General features: G+C 52.1%; 1 protein-coding gene and 1 long non-coding RNA gene across 4 annotated transcripts in view; one reads left to right on the top strand and one right to left on the bottom strand.

Annotated features, from left to right (window-relative positions):
• Positions 1-4,608, top strand: part of LOC117014046 (uncharacterized) — a 133,968-nt gene extending 129,360 nt beyond the window's left edge. The window contains exon 4 of one of the 2 annotated variants that reach the window (XR_004421408.1): positions 4,490-4,608. This is a non-coding gene — a long non-coding RNA (uncharacterized LOC117014046). Of the gene's footprint in view, positions 1-1,709; positions 1,849-4,489 lie in introns of those variants that run through there. The other variant, XR_004421409.1, reaches the window with a different exon arrangement.
• Positions 1-18,444, bottom strand: part of TBX4 (T-box transcription factor 4) — a 31,131-nt gene that overhangs the window by 2,972 nt on the left and 9,715 nt on the right. For both annotated transcript variants that reach the window (XM_033091773.1, XM_033091774.1), the window contains 5 exons: positions 14,925-15,044; positions 13,567-13,714; positions 3,613-3,765; positions 2,530-2,618; positions 2,172-2,407 (listed from right to left, as the gene is read on the bottom strand). In XM_033091773.1, coding sequence (XP_032947664.1) covers positions 2,172-2,407; positions 2,530-2,618; positions 3,613-3,765; positions 13,567-13,714; positions 14,925-15,044 — 746 coding nt within the window. The remainder of the gene's footprint in view (positions 1-2,171; positions 2,408-2,529; positions 2,619-3,612; positions 3,766-13,566; positions 13,715-14,924; positions 15,045-18,444) is intronic.

The following is an 18,444-nucleotide window of genomic DNA, read 5'->3' as shown; positions in this document are numbered from 1 at the left end:
GATGGCGCAGGCCCCAGGACGTGGGCAGCAGCCCACTCACCAAACTGAAGAACACATGTCCAGTGGCTTACGTTGGCCTCCCTCCCTCCCGTTTTTTCTGGGGATTCATTCTGGGAGCTGTGGGTACACAGGGCAGGTGGCCTGGAGGAGTGGGCCCAACCTGAAGGCCTGCACTCACCTCTCCCCTGTGCCCCGTGTGGAGGCATCTTCCTCCACGAGGAGTACTTGCCCCTCTCACCACACTCTCTCATTCATCCCTCACTCATCCCTCCTCTCCGTCTTCTCTCCACATAACTCCTTTCTCTCAAGAGCACTACGCTCTTGAATTGGGAAAGTGGCCCAGTCGCTCAGGTCAGGAGTGAGCCAACTTTGTCTGTAAAGGGCCACTTCAGGCTTTGTGGGCCATATGGTATCTGTTGCACCTATAACAGGTCCTTCAATAACGTTGTTTCATTCGATATCATTTCATTATAACGTTGATGAGGAAAAAAATTGATTCCTGGCTGAGGGAACTGTCTGGGTGGAGTTTGCACATTCTCCCCATGTCTGCGTGGGTTTTCTCTGAGTTCTCCAGTTTCCTCCCTTATCCCAAAGATGTGCACCTTAGGGGAACTGGCGTGTCTAACTGCCCCGGTCTGAGTGAGTGTGGGGTGTGTGTGAGTGTGCCCAGTGGTGAGAGGGCGTCCTGTCCTGGGTGGGTTCCCACCTTGTGCCCTGAGCTGCCAGGATAGGCTCAGCCACCTTGACCTTGAACTAGAATAAGTGGGTTAGAAAAAAATTATCTTACTTGTTTTTATTTATCTTTCTTAAATATACGTATAGCTCACATTTTTTACATGTTTAATATCAAAGTGTTTGGGGGTCTTCATTTAGAAGTTTGGTGAGGTTTTTGTGATGAGAAATACGCTGTAGGAACCTAACTCTTGTTTATATCAATTAGCCTCCATTGGTTTCATTACACATAGCTTTGCTTGAAGTAACAGAACCTATCAATGACGTTCAGGGAGGACTTACTGTACTCCACTCTGCTGTCGGCACGTGAAAGCAGCCATAGACAATAGGTAAATACATATGTATGGCTGTGTTCCAAGAAAACTTTATTTATGGGTACTAAAATTTGAATTTCATATAATGTTCACATATCATGTAATAATCTTCTTTTTATTTTTTCACCTATTAAAAAAAATGTAAAAACCATTCTGTATGGCTCACAGGCTGAAACGAAAACAGACAGCAGGCCCAATGTGGTCCAACGGCCACAGTTTGCCAACCCCTGGTCTCGGCAGTTAGTTCTGGTATAGGGGGTACCAGTCCTCAGTAGGACTGGGATAGGGGATACTCCAAGCTCTGCCTCGCTGGTCCCTAGGAACTAGGCCGAGAGAACATTCTGGATTGCAAGCAAAAGTCCCCAAACTCATTCCCAAGGGAATTTCAGTGACCCTGGAGAGTCTTCTGGTGTCATAACACTAATCAGCCCTACTCTATAGATGGAGAAATGAAGCCCTGGTGCCAGAGCACAGCTGTTCTGCTTCCCAGCTCAGGGCTCCTCTCCTTCACCAAGAAGCCGCACAGACAGTTCTGCTGCCTGCTGTGCTGGCCCCCGACCCACATCCACCATGGCTCATTGCCACCCTCAGGAAGCCTTTGCAGATCCTGGTGTGACGAGGTGGAGAGCCCATCATCGTAACTCTAGGTCATCCTTATTTTAGGATTGAGGTTACTTTGATAAATGACAGCCCAATCCAAAAATCTCTGCAGTGTGACACTCAGCCTCCTCCCACACTTCGAGGCAGAGCTCAGCTGATTGCCTGTTGTGTGTCACCCGTGAAGTTTCTCAAAGTAGTGGCTTCAAGGTAAGACCTGGAACTGGCGTGGGTGCCAATGTCTGGGGACACCGAGGCCACACACTGTCTGTGAGATTGCTGAAGGCTGCATGAAAAGCAAGAACCAACACCCCTGCACTGAGCTCGCCATGGTCACTAACCCTTCAGGCTTCCTCTCCCAGGCCACACAAGTAACCAGGTGTGTGTGTGTGTGTGTGCGCGCGCGCGCGCGCATGCTCTAGCGTGCATCCATGTATGCTCATTTTGTGGGGAGTGTTTGTGAGGAGAGCTTCACCCCTGTTCTACCTCCTCTGACCATCTAGGGCTCCTAGACCAGGAGAGAGCTACCTCGTCTTTTCAGGCAGTGATAGAAGAGGCTTGAATCCCTCTGGGCTGGGAAGGTGTTGAGGGGCAGGTCCTGTGGCTCAGCCGCAGCAAACTGCATGTGAGCCCCGTTCTCGTACTGGTAATGCTGGAGTGCTTGGTGGGCGCCATGCAAGGGGCTGACGTCGGGCTTGGCCGAGAGCTGGGTGGAGACTAGCCTCTGCCTCATGATGCTTTTGGAGATCACGGGATATTCTTTGCTGGAGCGGTGGGGAGGAGAGTCAGAGGGAGACGGGAAAAGAGTGAAGATACTTTGAGGGTTACTGAGTCCACGTGCCTAAGCCCACTCTGCCCATCCCACCCCCGGCCAGAGTAGCCCCACCTCTGCAGCCGGGCCACACGCAAGTCACTGTCGTCACTGCCCCGGAATCCCTTGGCGAAAGGGTTGTTCTCAATTTTCAGTTGTGTGATCTGTCAAGAGAGGACATACCGTGGAGTCGCTGGGGGAGAGGAAGGGGCTGGCCTCTGGCCCTCCGCCCCCACCCCAGGCACTTTCACAACCCATGGCAGGGTCTGGGGAAGTTGCACACGCAGCCCGAGGCTCCCGCCAGGAGTCGGGCTGGGTCCTCTGTGGCCTCACCATTCACATCTGGCTGGTCGCTGGCTCTTATCCATTCTACTTGCTGCAGACCCTCCAAGTTTGTCTCCTGCTCTCACTGTGCTCAGTTCCTCATTCTTCTCCCCTGGGTGCCTGTACCGGCTTCCTGTCCATGCCACCCCTGTCCAGTACAGCTGCCACATCAGGTTCTAAGTGCGTGTTCTAAATGCAAATCCAGCTCTGTCACTCTTCTGCCTGGAATCTGCCCCGGCCTGTGGCCCTTCCTCACTGACCCCATCCACGTCAACAGTTCCAATGTGCACAGTGCGGAAAGCACCCCGAAAAGGGTGGCAGGGGCAAAGACAGGCAGGTAGGGATCCAAAGGCAGTTTGGTTGCGCTGGGGAGAGGAGAAGTGAGGTGGGCAGCAGCCAGGACACGCCCTCTGACCACAGCCTCCAGATGGTTCAGTCTCCTGCTCCCACATAACTGACGGTACCCCAAGGCTCCTCTCCCCATTCTCTCCCCCTCTATCTGCAGGCCCAGAATCCAACCTTTGAATCCCACCAGGGAGAGGAAGAGTGTAGACAAAAGGGCCTAACACTCAAGCCACAGGGCCAGTTCCACTCGCCCCGTTTTTACAGTCACCAACTTTGTCTAGTCCCCAAAACAGAGACCGTGATTACTCTGCGCCAGAGATTTAGGAGGCTGGTCTCCTTTTCTGCTCATGATGAGATGTCTCGTTGCTCTGAGGGACACCGCAGGTTCTGGGCTCCCTGCACTGGGCCTGCCTCACTGCCTGCTGCCTCTGGAGCTTCACTTCCTGGCTGTGGTGTCAGTGGTGGGGGCTGCAGGGACTGCAGCTATACCTTGTGATTCTGGTAGGAGGTCACAGAGATGAAGGAGGTCTCTGGGAACACGTGGGTGCAGAAGGCTGTGTTTTTGGAGCCAAAAGCATTGTTCTCATCGGCCTTCACGATGTGTAGCCGTGGCTGGTACTTGTGCATGGAGTTGAGAATGATCTGGAAGAGAAGGGTCTCATTCTGAGTTCCAGGTGCGCACCTCTGGTCCTGGGCCCTGGGCTGGCTTTCATCTCCTAAAAGCCCAGGCTCCAGGGCCTGAGCCCAGAAGGGTCCTAAAATTCCCGTGTAAAACACCAGGTCCCTGGGCCCCAAACTCAGCCCCCATAGTCCCTTCTCAGCCTCTCTGCTCCAGCTATAACACCAGGTCCCAGGATCTCCCTGATGTCACAGATTGTTTCACTGTGACAATGGTAATGGAGAACTTAACAGTTTAAAGCCCCCTGGGTGAACTCTGCACAGTGTAGCCGGTGGAATTCTGAGTTGTAGGCGGAGGTCCAGAGCACCACTGACTCACTGTCTGACCTCAGGCAAGTCACTGAACATCTCTGAGCCTCAGTTTTCATATTTGCAAAATGGGATCATAATACATAACTTACCTCCCTCAGGATTCCCCCTCCAGACTGACTCTTCCCCTTGCTTCTCCCTCTCCTCCTCTGCCTCTTCTCCCCCTGTTCACCTCCTCCCCACCGCTTACCTGCCACCAGCCTTCCCTAGAAATGCCTGCTGTGGGCACTGAGCCCTCTCCTCTCACATTTGTAAGCATAAAAAAGCCGCTTCATAGCCCAGGAGTTTGTGGAATGGGGGAGGAAGGGAAGCTGAAGAAAATGTTGCATTCTTTGTCACTCAGTCACTCATTTATTCACGTGTTTCTCAACATTCACAGAGGCCTGCTGCAGGTATGCGAGGAGACCCAGATGCCTCCTTCCCTGAGACCTGCCTGAGGCAGCTCACAGCCTGAACGGAAGCTCCATCACCGCCTAGAGTTCCAGGTACCACGGTAGGAGAGAAGCAAAGTTCCTAAAATAATGCCAGAGGCCAGAGGCCCGGGGCACCCAGGGGCCCTTGAGGATGCCTGGGGCTGGGGAGGTGGTTACCCTGATGGGCAAAACTTAGGAAGGAGCCCAGGAGGCGTGGCCCTGGGGCCCCTGGAGTAACACACAGCAGTTGCTGCTCCAAACCTGCTTCATTTGGCTGCGCCCCACAGTAGCGGCTGCATCATGTGCCATTAAAATGTATTTTTTTATCGTTGACATTTGCCAGACTCACTCCCCATTGGAGGCAGGACCAGGAATTTGGGGCATTTTATCAGCACTGCTGCCTTTGTTAACCCTTTGGTTCCTTCCCTGGCTGGACTACACTCACCTTCAGGTCCGGTCCCCTCTGAGCACCTTTCCTGTCTCTCCTTCTGGGAGTGCCCCTTCCTTGGGCTGGCCCTGCTGGCTCCCAGGGACCAGGCCCGGTGCTGAAGCTACTGAAAGATTTAACCCTTGCATGACCAGAATGCCAAGAGAAGGGTCAGAGCCAGGCTCTTCCATGCCAAGCCTGGGCAGAAGCCTTAGAAAACACCATTCTTATCACACCCTAGGGACAGGGAGAGCCCAGAGCACAGGTTCAGCCGTGGAAGTGGGTGGGCCAAGAGCTAGGCTGTGGGCTCTGGCCTTCCCTGGGCTCCTGGGTTTGTCTGGGTAGCACCATCCAGCAGGAGCTAGCTTTTCTGCCTTCTGCACTGGCACTACCCCTTAGCCCTCAGTGACAAGCCTCTGGACGCTGTTGGGGCAAGTACAGAGCTTCCCACACCCCAAACCAGGTCCTACAGCTGGGGACCCATTGCCCAACTGGGGACCCACCGGACAGAAAACTGATCAGGACACAGGTCCTACAGTGGTGGGGGTGTGGGGGGTCCCTCAATGGACTTCCCTTTCTAGGAGGCTGGGAAGTGTTCCCTAGGAAAAGGAGCTAGGTCTTGGGAAACACCTCCCAGTCCCTTTAGGTGATTCTGTCACCCTGCACTATTCCCTCAAACTCCAGGAGCCAAAAGAACAAAAATAAACCTAAGTTCCCAGAATACCCAGCAACGGAAACCTGGGAAGTAGCCTAGATGCCTCCAGGAATCTCCAGATTCCTACCTCTGCACCTTTGCACATGTAGTTCCCTCTGCTGTTTTTATCTTCTTTTCCCATTCTCTCTCACCTTCTAGGCCTGTCACCTCAAGGCCCAACTCTTCCAGGAAGCCTTCCCAGATTACCAGGACCTGCTCTGAACTCCCAGTTCTGAAACTTCCCGCGCATGGTCTACTGGGCTGTGGTGTGGCTTCCTAGTGACTTCCTATTTCTTCTTGTCCCTTCAGTTAAACTGTAAGCTCCTCAAGAAAAGGGGTCATGTGTTTTATTCCTTTTGTATCTCCAGGCTCCTTTACCCCAAAACAAGAATGAGTAAGTGCAAGGATGGGTTGCAGGAGTGGGAAGACCTGGGCTGTGACCACAAACACTGTCTCCTCCTCTCTTCTCTCCTTTCTCACTAGAGACAGGATAACCTCTAAGACATTTTCCATGCCAAAAATAGTGATCAAACATGTGCATAGACAGTCTTTTTGTGAACACTCACATGCTCCAGCTCCCCAGCATGCAGGCCCAGCCCCTGGTCACTCTGGCTCCCCTAGGGTGGGGGCTCAGGGGAGAACACAGACAATGGGCCCACAGAACCCTCAGCAGATGCCACAGGCGCCTCACAGTGAGGCTGTGCTCTCCCTTCAGGACACCTTAGGACCAACAGCGGTACCCACCCTGCTCCTCTGCCACCATTCACAGGCTGTAATAGTCCAGCCAGAGCCCTGGGCATCATCACCTCCCCTTCTCCTCACTGTCACCCAGCTCCAGGTCCAGGCAGTGACTAAATCCTGTGACTCAATCTGTAAAACAAAAGCCTCTCTGTTCCCACTGTGCAGCCCTGGTTCAGACCTTGCTGTCTCTCGCTGGGTTTGAGGACAGCCTCCTCCCCGTCTCCATCCACTTCTTCTCCATCTCACCTGCTACACATCTGATCAGGTCACTCCCCTGCTACGAACCTTATGGCTCCTCCAGGAAGACCATACATTGCTTGAGAGCAGAGCCCTTTGTATTTCCTCCTCTTGCCTCCCACGTCCCCCACCACCACCACTCCTGCCAGCATTTAGGGCTCAAAAAATGTCTTATACTCATAATGCCACCTTTGATGGTTCCCTCTTGACCCTTGGGATAAAGGCCAAACTCTTTCTCCCATAAGACAAAGTCCTCAATTGTCAAATACACCTTCTAGGGAAGGGAACCAGACAGCCTGGCAGGGAAACCTGGGAAGAAAGAAACTGCCAGACAAGCAGGGGTAGGTAGGAGCCACTAGAGGCAGACAGTCCCAGCCAGAGAAGTGAAGAAGGGCCCAGAAGCTTCTATGGATATCTGCTCACCAGCTGCAAGCCTTGAGCAAGCTCTTCCCCTCCAGTCATTAGGGTCCCCGTCTGTAAAGTGAAGCCTCCGTCTGGAAGAAAGTCCCACCCGTTGAACCAACACAAATAGAAATTGGAGCCTCAGTCCCATCAGCCAGGGAGACTGTGAAACCAACTCAGTGACTCACACACCTGGCTTTACTCGGAAGTTCCTCAGGCGTCACATTAAACTACTTTGCCAGAGTCTCACATTTATATTTGTTGCAGAGGATATTGGGCCAAATGGGCCAGCCACGTCAACAAACCCCACTACATGACTGGTCTCGTCATCATCATCGTTTTATAGAAATGGGATTCATTATATTCTGGCCACAACTCAGTAAGCCTGAGTTAACAATTGCGATCGCGCCAAACATCCATCTCCTCAAGAGATCACCATCGTGTGCTTGGCCAGTGAGGCCCAGATTCATCTCCATTAGAAACACAGAGCATTCGGGCAAGGAGAGGCAGACCGTAGAGATGATTCTAGTCCAACCTCCCAGTTTTACAGATGAGGAACAGTGGGCCTGCAGTGGGAATGTGACCTGCCCAAGGACACACAGCTGGTTGGAGACAGAATCCTGAGAAGGTTCCAGATGGCCTTCGAGAGAGTACACGCTGCCCTCAACAACAAGCTCAGTAATTGCAGTGGACCCTTGAACAACACGCTTTGAACTGCGCAGATCTACTTATCCGTGGATTTTTTTTTTTTCAATTGACCCTTGCGATTCAAACTATATTGTTCAAGGGTCAACTCTTGAGGTTGGGAATCACTTCCAGGACAAGAACCCAGGGGCCAAGAAACGTTCTTGTCTTCGCTCACAGACACAGCAGGAACAGCCGTTTACTGAGCATATACTATGTGCCAGGCCCTGTGCTGAGCATGCCACACACTTTTTATGATTAATCTTTACAACATCCCTGTAAAGTAAGCATTGTTATTAGCCCCATTTTAATCGACAAGGAACTGAGGCTCAGAGAGGTGAAGGCATTTGCCCGACCTCAGACAGCTGATGGGAGGCAGAGTCAGAGCTGGTACTTATTTCCAAGCCTGAGCAGTACCCGTACCTGGCTGTAAGGGCCGGGCTTCATCTGAAGTTGTGTGGGGCATCTGTATCTCCCAAAGTCACCAGCGAGGACTTGGCACATGGCCAGGGCTCAGCAAACAGGAGAAAAAGAGGGAAAGATGGCGATCAATGGCTCTGGGTCCCCACTGGCAAGTTAACAGCATAAGCTTTGGGCAGACGCCAGTCCCTGGTGGAGGAAGTGCCTTCTCTGTCTAAATATCACCCCCTTCGGCGAGTCCACTCATTCACTGTTTCCCAGCACCCGCTATACTGCCAGATGTGGTACCAGGCACGAGGGCATCGTGGGGATTCAAAACCTCATGGTTTCCTATCTAGTGGTGGGGAAGTCACACAGTAATCCAAAATTGAGCCAAAATAAGTGGTGAGAAAATGTAGTGAAAGAAAGACTGCATTTATAATAGTAACAAACAAGATGAAATACCGAACTACAAGAAATGTGTGGGACCTTAGGGAGAAAACTTGAATACACTTTTGGAGGACAAAAAGCAGACATCAACAAAGAGAAAGGCTTTGCTGTCACTCTCCCTAAGTAAATTGATCATTTATAGTGATTCTAATAAAAATGCAGGGAAGGGGAGTGGGGGGAGGACAAAGGGAGTCAAGTATATGGTGACAGGAGGAGACTAGACTTCGGGTGGTGAGCACAAAATGGAATAGACAGATGGTGTATTATAAAGTCATACGCCTGAAATTTACATACTGTCATTAACCAATGTTACCCCAATCGACTTCATTAAAATAAAAGTAAGTTTATTTCTCAACACTGCAAGCTTATTTTAAAGTTCATATGAAAAAATATACAAGGCCAGCCAAGAAAACTGAAGAAGAGCTATGGGGGAGACCAGCCCTGCCAGGCACTAAAACCTATTGTAAAGTCTCTGCAGTTAAGGCGCTGGCACATGAACAGACACAAATTCGATTGGGGATTTAGTATACAGAAATCAGGTATCCTAAACCAGGGAGGAAAAATGACTAGTCAATTTACTGGTGTTGGGACAACTGGCTAGCTTTCTAGAAAAAGAAATAAAAAAGTTGGATTCACACCTCATATCAAATGCCAGAATAAATTCTAAAAGAATCAATGGCTTAGATGTAAAAATAAATCCATAACATACTAAAAGAAAACAGAAGAAAATTCCCTTCTGGATGAGGGCTTTCAGTTAGTCAAAACGCAGAATCAGTAAGGAAAAGACCAATACAGTCAATCAAAAACTTCTGTGTAGGAATACCACTGTAGACAAAATCCAAAGACAAAATCCAAAGAGAAAATCCAGTTTCTCATTTGAGAAACTGGGAAAACATATGAGCAACTCATCACAGATAAGAGCTAAATCTTCCTAATTTATAAAAACTCTTAGAATTAATAAGTGATCGAAAATCTAAGAGAAAAACAAGCAAAGGATATGGATGGCAGTTCACAGAAAGAGGAAATATATATAAAAAAGATGCTTAACCTTATTCATAATAAAGGAAATACAAATTAAAACTAAAACTGATATCTGCATTGCACCCATCAGACTGGCAAACATCCAAACTTCTCTCCCACCGCGTTGGTGAGCTTACAGGGATGGTGGGATTATCCATCAGTGGAGCTTCAGTGGAGGACAGAAGTACAAATGACAAACCCAAATAACCTCTGAACAGGCACTTCCCTGCACAGATATATTTGGCCGAGCTATAAAATGACATATGCACAAGCTTAATCGAAAGAGCAATATAGGAAAAATCTAATTCCTTCAATAAGGACTGGCTCCGTAATTTATGGAACAATCAGGCGATGAAATGCTATGCAGCTGTGAAAAAAGGAATGAGGACATTCTCCATCAATGGAATGATCCCATGCTATACTAGGTTGACAAAGCAAGGTGCAAAAAGTGTTTATAGTATGCTACCTTTTGTGTCTTAAAGAAGAGATTCGACATTCTGCTTGCATATGCCCAAAGAAATGCTGAAAAGAATTAGTAACATCGGTTATCTGTGGCCGGCGTTGGAAGAAACTAGGTGGATGGGGAACTCGTGGAGAGAGACATCTCATGGTAGACATTTTTGTTTATTCATTGGTTTATTTTTAGACCATGTGAATGGATTTCCTAGTCAAAAAGAAATTTGACAAGTAAATATAAAATTGTGCTTGTGGTAAGTACTGGGACGGAAAGGTGCATGAAGCTCTGAGAGCCTATAATGGGGACCCTGAACTGTCACCCTAAAGAAGTGGCATCGGAGCTTGAGTCCCAAGGCTCAGGAGTAACTAACTGGGTGGCCAGAGGAAGAAGTAGTACCTTGAGGGGACAATGTACATGTCACATAGTGGTCAAGGAGCTACAGCCCACACCCCCAGCCCTGGGCGAACTCAGCCTCTGGAACAGATTCACTATGTCAGAAGTCATAACTGGACCTTCCTCCTCAGCAATCTGGGAGTCCTGAGACACCAGAAAAGTAAGACCTGCGCTCCAGCCATCTCCACATCTTGCCGAAGGACACAAGCCCGGCCTCAGTGAGGTGCTCCTCAGCTTCTGGAAGCAGCTCGTCTTTCCTGGCAGAGGACCCTACAGGATGGATGCTGTCGGGGTGGCAAGTAGGCGGGGAGGACGGGCACACCGCCTCCGTAGCCAGCAGACCCAGGGAACTGGAGCTGAACTGGGGCTGTAAGAAGGCAGCTCAGTCCTGCCCTAGCCCCCTGATCTTTTCTGTCCCTGCTGCCCACCCAGGTCATGCCCTGAACCTGCTACCCCTCAAGAGCAGAGGGCTCACAGCGAGGGAAAGGCTGCAAATAGGAGGCAGCTACTAAAGTCCCTGAGATGCGGTGACTGAGACCCAAAGGGAAAGTCCAAAGTCCATCTGGCTGGAAAAAGTTACTTGAGGTTTGGAAGCTCTTGGAGAAAATTGAAAGTGTAGAGGTGAGTTGTGCACAAGGAAAGGCTTGTTTGGGGCAAGTTCATAGTGCGAGATGGCGCTTTCCCAGGCTCCTGCACTGAGAAGCCAAGAAAGGTGACTTGGAGAGAGCTCACCAGTCCCATGTGCACAGGCCACAGAGCAGAAAGCCAAGGTCCCAATGGGTCATTTTGCTCTGAAATGTCTAGGAAATTAGCTCACTCTCCACAGCCCCTGCCCACGTGGTCAAAGGTTGCTCCCTCTCCACTGACGCTCCAAATAGCTGAAGATGTGACAGCTCAAGCCCTGGGCACAGAAAGACTGGAAGAGAAGCCAAAAGAGTGCTGGAACTGAAATCAGAAGGCATGGGTCCGAGCACTGCTCCCCAGCTCCTGAGATAATCACCTCCCTGAGCCCTGCCACCCCACAGGGGGTGTTATAACCAATAATTGCGCACATGCTGGGTAAATGTGGGGTTGGGGGAGAAGTAAGATGCTCTGCATCGAAGCCTCTGGAAAGAAAGTTGAGTTAGTATGGGGAGTATCCCTACTGCCGAGAAGAGGTGAACCCCAGGCAGGAATGGCAAATGTAGCCAGAAGCACCCCAATCATGAGTCCATCAAACAGCCCCACTGGCCCAGACCCAAGGCTATATGCAGGGTTAGTGCAAACCCCTAATGGACCCCAGTAGAGCCACCAAAGAGGCAAGCCAGGCTGGGAAAACCTACTGTTAGGCTACCAAGGCGAGGTCTCTCTCCCACTCCTAAAAAGCCCAGCTTTTCAGGCACTTGTCTCCCTCCCCTGCCACTTTCTACAGAGGGTCAGGGAGGTGGAAGGGTCCTTTACGGCATCCCTGCAGCTGGGAACCGTGATGGCAAGCTATGCATCCAAAATTCTCACCAGAGCTTTGATTCCTAGGCACTTCCAGCCACTCACCCAAAGATTCAGCTCCTGCCAAGCTCTGTGCTCATCCCAGGGGTCTGTCCCGTGGGGTCTGCATGCAGTTGTGGGCAGAGGCATGCCTGTTAGCTAGGTTCCCTGCCTCCCGGCACAGAAGCCCTCACCAACCTTCCGAGGCTGGTGCAACAGCCTGGCCAAGCAGAGGAGGACAGAGAGGAGCCGACAGGAAGCAAAGTCTTGGCCAGGATGGTGCTCAGGAAGACCTGGGGGGCACTTCTCCCCTCAGTTAAAAGGCCCTGTGCACTGGGAGGTGGGGGCTTGGCTGACCCTTCCCGGTGGCTTGTCTCTGCCCCTGTGACAGGTTGGGGCCGCATGAGTACATGCCATTGTGCACACAGGCACGTCTCTGCCACACACCCAACAGCATCTGCCGGACTGCATGGGAAAACCTGTGCTGCTCGCAAAACGGGTAAGTCAGGAGTTCATTATGCTAATTAAGCATTCTCCTACTTGCTTGTTTATAGATGACCAACGAGTCAGAAGAGAACCGAACAAGGTCTGAGAAAATTAGAACCAAGACCTGCTTGCTAGTCACATACCAGTCAATCAGAAATGAAGCATTGTTGGCATTTTCCAAGCAGAACTGTGACTCACAGAATTCTGTTTTGCACGCAGGTCCCCAGAAATAGAACTGAGGCATAAAAGAGGCACACACCTGCACACCCCTCACCCTTGTTTCTCCCACCACCACCCACACCCCGAGTGCTATGTGTGCAGCCTGGGTAACTGCATCTAGGAGCCTCTACAGCACCCATGGCCTGCTACCCCCACCCAGCCCTTCCAGGGAAACCATGGGCAGCCTAGAGAGGAAGGGCCTGTGCCCTGGCAGATAACACCAGGTCCCAGACTTCACTTAGCCCCGCACACTTGAGCTAAAAATTTCCACATAAAAAGCTTTCTGTGGGCATGCCAGGGCCAGATGGGAAAAGAATAAGCTTCAGCAGCCTGGACGGGGTGTTAGCAGCGGCATCCCTGAGGCTTCAGAATCTCTCTTGTGAGAGCCAGGTCCCAGGCAGGGCCAGGAAGGAGCTGACCGGAGCCAGAACAAAGCCTACCCTTCCAGAGGGCAAGTGGCTGCCAGGCCAGGCCGGCGGACATGCCAAAGAGAGGCCTCAGAACTCATCATGAGTCTTTCTCGAGAAAGTTTACTTGTTTTATGCTCCAGCAAGGCTGTATTTGGGGAAACTGAAACTGAGAGATGTGACCCATCGTCGTTGTCTTTGTTGTCACAGTTGCCATGTATTTAGAGCCTCCTATAGGCAAGGTGCTTCATGCACATTCTCTCATTTAATTCTCAAACCGTGAAAGGTACATATGATCATCTCCATTTTTTAGACCAGGAAACTAAGGCTCCAAAAGGCTAAAATACTTGCCCAAAGTTCCCCAGCCAGTAAATGCTCCGGGAGGGATGCAAGCTGTGGGGCCCAGACTCCACCTGGGCTCTTTCTACAAACAGGCCTGGCAAGTGCCAAAGCCTGGAGCTGGATCCCAAGAGTGGATTCCCCAGATCCCCATCCCACCCAACCTGTCCACCCACAACACTGCCCTAGGACTGGCCCTCAAGGCCAGGCAGTCCCGTTCTTACATGGCCAAAAGGGTCCAGGTGATTGTTTGTCAGCTTCAGCTTCTGGAAGGAGACCAGCTGCCGCATCCAGTGGGCCCCGGTAGCAGGAGAATCCGGGTGGACATAGAGCCTTCCTGGCATTGCGGGCTCAGCCTTCCCTGCCACCATCCTGCGAACAGAGCAGATGGAGCTGTAGCAGTTGATAACCATAGGATCTGGGGAAGCCGAGATTCCCTGTCCCCTTTGAGAGTAAAGCAAATCCCCATCGACCTAAGGAAAAAATCCGCGCTGGTCCCTCCTCTCACACTGACAATTTAGGACTTTGGGAGTAGCAGTGAGTGACAGATGAGAGAAAGAGAAAAAGAGACTACAGAGAAATGTGATTATTTACTTAAAGGAATGGGGCTAACCACAAATATATTGTGGGGGAGATTTAGGCAGCACTTCTGTGTGTGTTATATTTTTTAAATGTTACAAATTTCATTATTTGAAGACAGCTTCTCAGAGGACCTAGACAACTTTCAAATTTCTTATCCCCAAAACAATGCTTGCCACCCCCCAAAACATAATTGGTAGCTGTCTCCTCAGCCAGAGCCTTCTCTGAGTGCTAATCCAGCCCAGACAGAGAAGAAATAGAAACATGGCCCTTGGCGGGACCTGGCCACCAAATCCTGCATCCTCAGCCCAGTCTCTGCCGGCCCTTCACACACACCTCCCCACCTGGAGCCCACATCCAGGGACTACAGGTTCATTTAGTCCCTCTCTCTCCTTGAGTGCTGTCCTAGGCAGGCAGGACACTGAGAATGTGGCCTCAGGAAAAGGAGCCCAGTGTTCATTTACCCAGCCCCAGTTCGGTTTTGCCCTCAACCTGCCTGTTTTCCCCAGCCCTTTGTCAAAGGGTCCCATCACCTAACCACCAGGCAGTGGCCCACTCACTCTGGATGGTGGACACACAGCGTAAAAGGGAGGCCTCTGCAGACAGACAAAGCAGAAGTGAATGGAGAAACAGAAGAGAGGTGCCACAGACCAGGTACCCGCAAGGAAACAGCTCCCATCCTCCTCCTTGGTGTAGCACTGCCAGAGCCTGAATCCTCCCAGGGTTGGGGTTCATCTGTCACCCCATAGCACAGTCACTAATCCTGTTTGTCCATGGCTGTGGGGAGAGCACAGACCCTTGAAATTCACCAAACACTATAGCTCATGTTCAGCCCCAGCCCCGCCTGCAGCAGCGGTGCAGACATTTGCTGACCCTGCAGCCTCTGGGCAATCACTTGGATTAATTGGTGAGTCCCTGGACCAAATATCAGGTGGCAATGGGTGTGGGGAGTGGAGAGAGCAGTGAAGGGAATGCAGGTGCTGGGAGGGTCCCAGGTTCTTACCATTTGTTGTCACAGAACTTGTAGCGGTGGTCATCCGCAGGGACAATGTCAATCAGCAGGATGTATTTGGTCTTGGGGTTCATGCCTGTGACCTTTACCTTGTAGCTGGGGAACATCCTCCTGGGGGAAGCCAAGGGGTGAGGCGAAGGAGTGGTCAGAGCTGTGTGACCTTGTGTTAAGTCATTTCCTTCTCTGGCCTCAGCCTCCCCCTACACAAGGAGAGGGCGACATTGGCTGCTCTGTCGGAGCCCCTGCAGCTGTCAGTCTGTGTGTCTAGGAAGAGGGTTTATACAGTTTCCCAAATTCAATCCCCCCTCCCCCATGACCCAAGATTTAGGCCAAGTGGCTGTGAACAGCTAAGGCACAGAGACCGTGGTTAAAATCATGAGAGAGGATTTTGATACCATCCTGTCTGCCTTAATTTACCTCCCATCCTTTGCCAGTCCACACACAAAGTTCTGGGGTGCCATTACAGGGAGCAGAAGATCTGGAAGTCCCTGTCAGCTGCTTCCATAATCAATGAGATGTCTCCTCTGCGTCATGTCTGTGAAAACCCTCAGGCCTCAAACCAACTAGCAGGAAACAGGAGTGCTGCCAGGTCTTTGGATTCCTTGGGTGTGTTTAGCAGAGATGGTTACCCCTGTAAATGAACACCTCCCATGGGCGTGCTCACACTAAGTGGGTATCAGGGAAAGTTGGTTCAGGAGCCTTGCAGAGAACGGCATGGGATCTAGAACCACCCCGCCCACAGCTTGCCCCCACCACTGACAAGCTGGGAGGCCTTGGGCAACTCCCTTGGATCTCTCTGTGATTTGGTTTCCTTATCTCTAAAATGCAGATATTGCTACCTATCTCATAGGTTGCTGTGAGGATTAAATGAGTCCATTTATGACTATTACTACTGACCCCCACTGCACTCCTCTCTCGACAAACCAATGGGATGACCTACCTCTATGAAAATGGATTCACCAAAAGACAGAAAGTTTCCAGTCCCTGCAGGCCATGCTGAGACTGTCCAGGACCCTGAGGCTCAGAGAACATTCTAGAGAAGGGCTTCCCCAGACACTTCAGCACGTACACGCACCCAACAGCATGTGCACACACCTGCAGAGGCACAGCTCCCTCCCCTGGTCACCAGATCCCTGACACTGGACTTCCCCAGAGGGGGTGGACAGAACTTCCTCACAGTCGTCCTCAAATACCCCCACTCCCTCCTAGATGTGCTCCCACAAAGGCAGTCCCCAGGAGAGAGGCAGGATCCAGACCTAACTGAAGACACTATGGGCATCCAGAACCAAGTCCCCTGAGTTGGAAGAGTGCCCAACCTGCCCACTGTGGGAAAGCTCCAACGAAGCTGAGAGACAGTACAGGGACTCTCAATAGAAGCGGTCCTAGACACTCCAGCAGATTGGCATCCCCCGTTTTGTCAACAAAGGTACCAGCTTACCTGGACAGGGCAGGGCTTCCTGAAAGGATCAAGGCTTCCACAAGCTGGCAGACCCTCGAGCCAGCCCTGGCCAGGCCCCTGAGGGTGAGGGTTCCATTCCCCAGCCCAGCCCAGCTCAGTCTGTGCACCCTCTCTCTCGTTGGAGGAAAGGCGGGTGAGAGCCCTGCAGCGGGCTAGGGATGTGGGAGGTGTGTGACCATGTGTTTGCACAAGCACGTATGATTGAGTACACGGTAGAGTGCGCATGTGTGCATGTGTGCGTGCCTGGAGGGAGGAGGGAAGTTCTAGCTGTAAGTCTAGGGACTTATAAACCGTGTGGAAGAATTTGTCTCAGATGTCAATTGAAAGCATTTTCAAATGTCCACCCCACCCCCTCTCCTGGAATGGGGGAAGTGACAGGGCTCAGGAACCCAACCCTGCCTCCTGCTTACCAGCCCCCCTGCCTGGCCTGAGGGCACAGCTGGAGCCTGCACCACCCTCTTTCCTGGCGAGCCTCTCCCCTGGTGGGCCTAAAGCTGAAGGGAGGGAAGGCAGCAGCTGCCTCACCGCCCCCCTCCCTGGGGGAAGGCCAAAAATCCTGTCCCTTCCAGGCCACCATTTTGTAACTGCTACAGAAACAGCCACAAAATGGGGCAGCCCTGTCGGTGCTTGAGCTGGCCTGGTCCCAGTGCCCTGCACTTAGCCTGTTTCTCCTGTAATCACTCCAGATGGCAACAGCAGAGGGCAGAAATGGCTTCCCCCCCAGGCCAGTGTCCATGAAGGGGGCCGGAAGAATATGGCTCGCTGCCACTTCAACAGTCTTCATAACCCAGGCTGAGAGGAGGTAAGGGGCCCTGTCCTTCCCCTTCTACACCCCATTCTACTTCATCTCAGCAGCTCAGGAGGCCAGGCTGGCGTGGACCAAGTGCTTTTTAGGAGGCCAGTAAAGAGCCTGTGCTCAGCATCCCCAAGGTATGGAGCTGAGGTCTTATGAATTGGCTTCTCCTAGAAACTGACTGTAGAGCATATTCCTGACTGGTAATAGCCTCCAGGAGGTCTTGCAGGAGTTGGGGCAGGGAAGGAGTTGTCTCTTAGACTCTGCCTCCCTGCCCACCAATTTGCCTCTTCCTAAGGCAGCAGCCCTTGGAAGCAGGGAGGGAGGCCAGGATATCTGGTCTGAATGGGGAGTTCAAAAGTCCTCAAAAGGCTAAGCCTCTGGGGCTCAGTGAGCTCCATTACCTTCATGGAAACAGATATCTCCCCACTCCCACCCCCAACCCGTCTCTGCCAGCGTCCAGTTTGGTGACGGCTTCTGGGCACCCCAGTCTCTGGGGACCCTGGGCACAATCATTTCCCCACCTAGAAGGCTCCAGAAGGATGAAGGGCTGCCCTGTGCGGAGAAAAAGCTAAGTGTGAGAGGGAAGCACGCACTCTACCCACTCCATGGGCTCCTGACCAAGCTGAGGGCATCTGCCCCTTGTTCCAGAGGTGGCCAGAGACTGGGCATGCTCACCAGGTGGCCATGACTCAAGCCGCAGAGGCCAGGCTGGGTTTGGGAGCTGTGACTTCTCTAGGCTCACCCTGCACTGTCGCCGTCCTCTCTGGGGAAGCAGATGAATCCATGCAGTGAGATGTAAACTGTTTCCGTGATTTAGGACATAAAATGTACCTGAATACCCACACCTACGGTGGAAATGAGCACCATCTCCAGGGAGGGGGAGGGCCGGCAAGAAGGGAGGCAATGAGTGAGCAGGCCGTCACCAGCGCCGGCTGTAAAGCCCCGGCCTGCCTGTCCCAGACGCCCTGCGGCCCCCAGCCCTCTCCCCACCCTCTCGCGCGCCCCGAGGCACCCTTTCCACGTGTCCCGCGAGCCTTGTCTCTAAGCCCACGGCGCCCTCTCCGCGCTCTCCTAGTTCTCCGCCCCCCCCCCCCCCCCCCCCCGGGCTCACGGACCCCCGGCAGATGGGGCGCTCCCTGGCACACACGGAACCGGCTCCGCTGGGGGAATAAACAAGCCGCCTGTCCCGCCAGCCCGGGGAGGAGATGAAAGCCCGGGGTTTCTCCTCTGATCAGGAAACAGGCTCTGAAAGGGTG

This window comes from Rhinolophus ferrumequinum, chromosome 21 (genome assembly GCF_004115265.2).
Source record: "Rhinolophus ferrumequinum isolate MPI-CBG mRhiFer1 chromosome 21, mRhiFer1_v1.p, whole genome shotgun sequence".
Classification (NCBI taxonomy): domain Eukaryota; kingdom Metazoa; phylum Chordata; class Mammalia; order Chiroptera; family Rhinolophidae; genus Rhinolophus; species Rhinolophus ferrumequinum.
The sequence above is the reverse complement of the archived record's forward strand: the minus strand, read 5'-3'. Positions and strand labels throughout refer to the sequence as shown.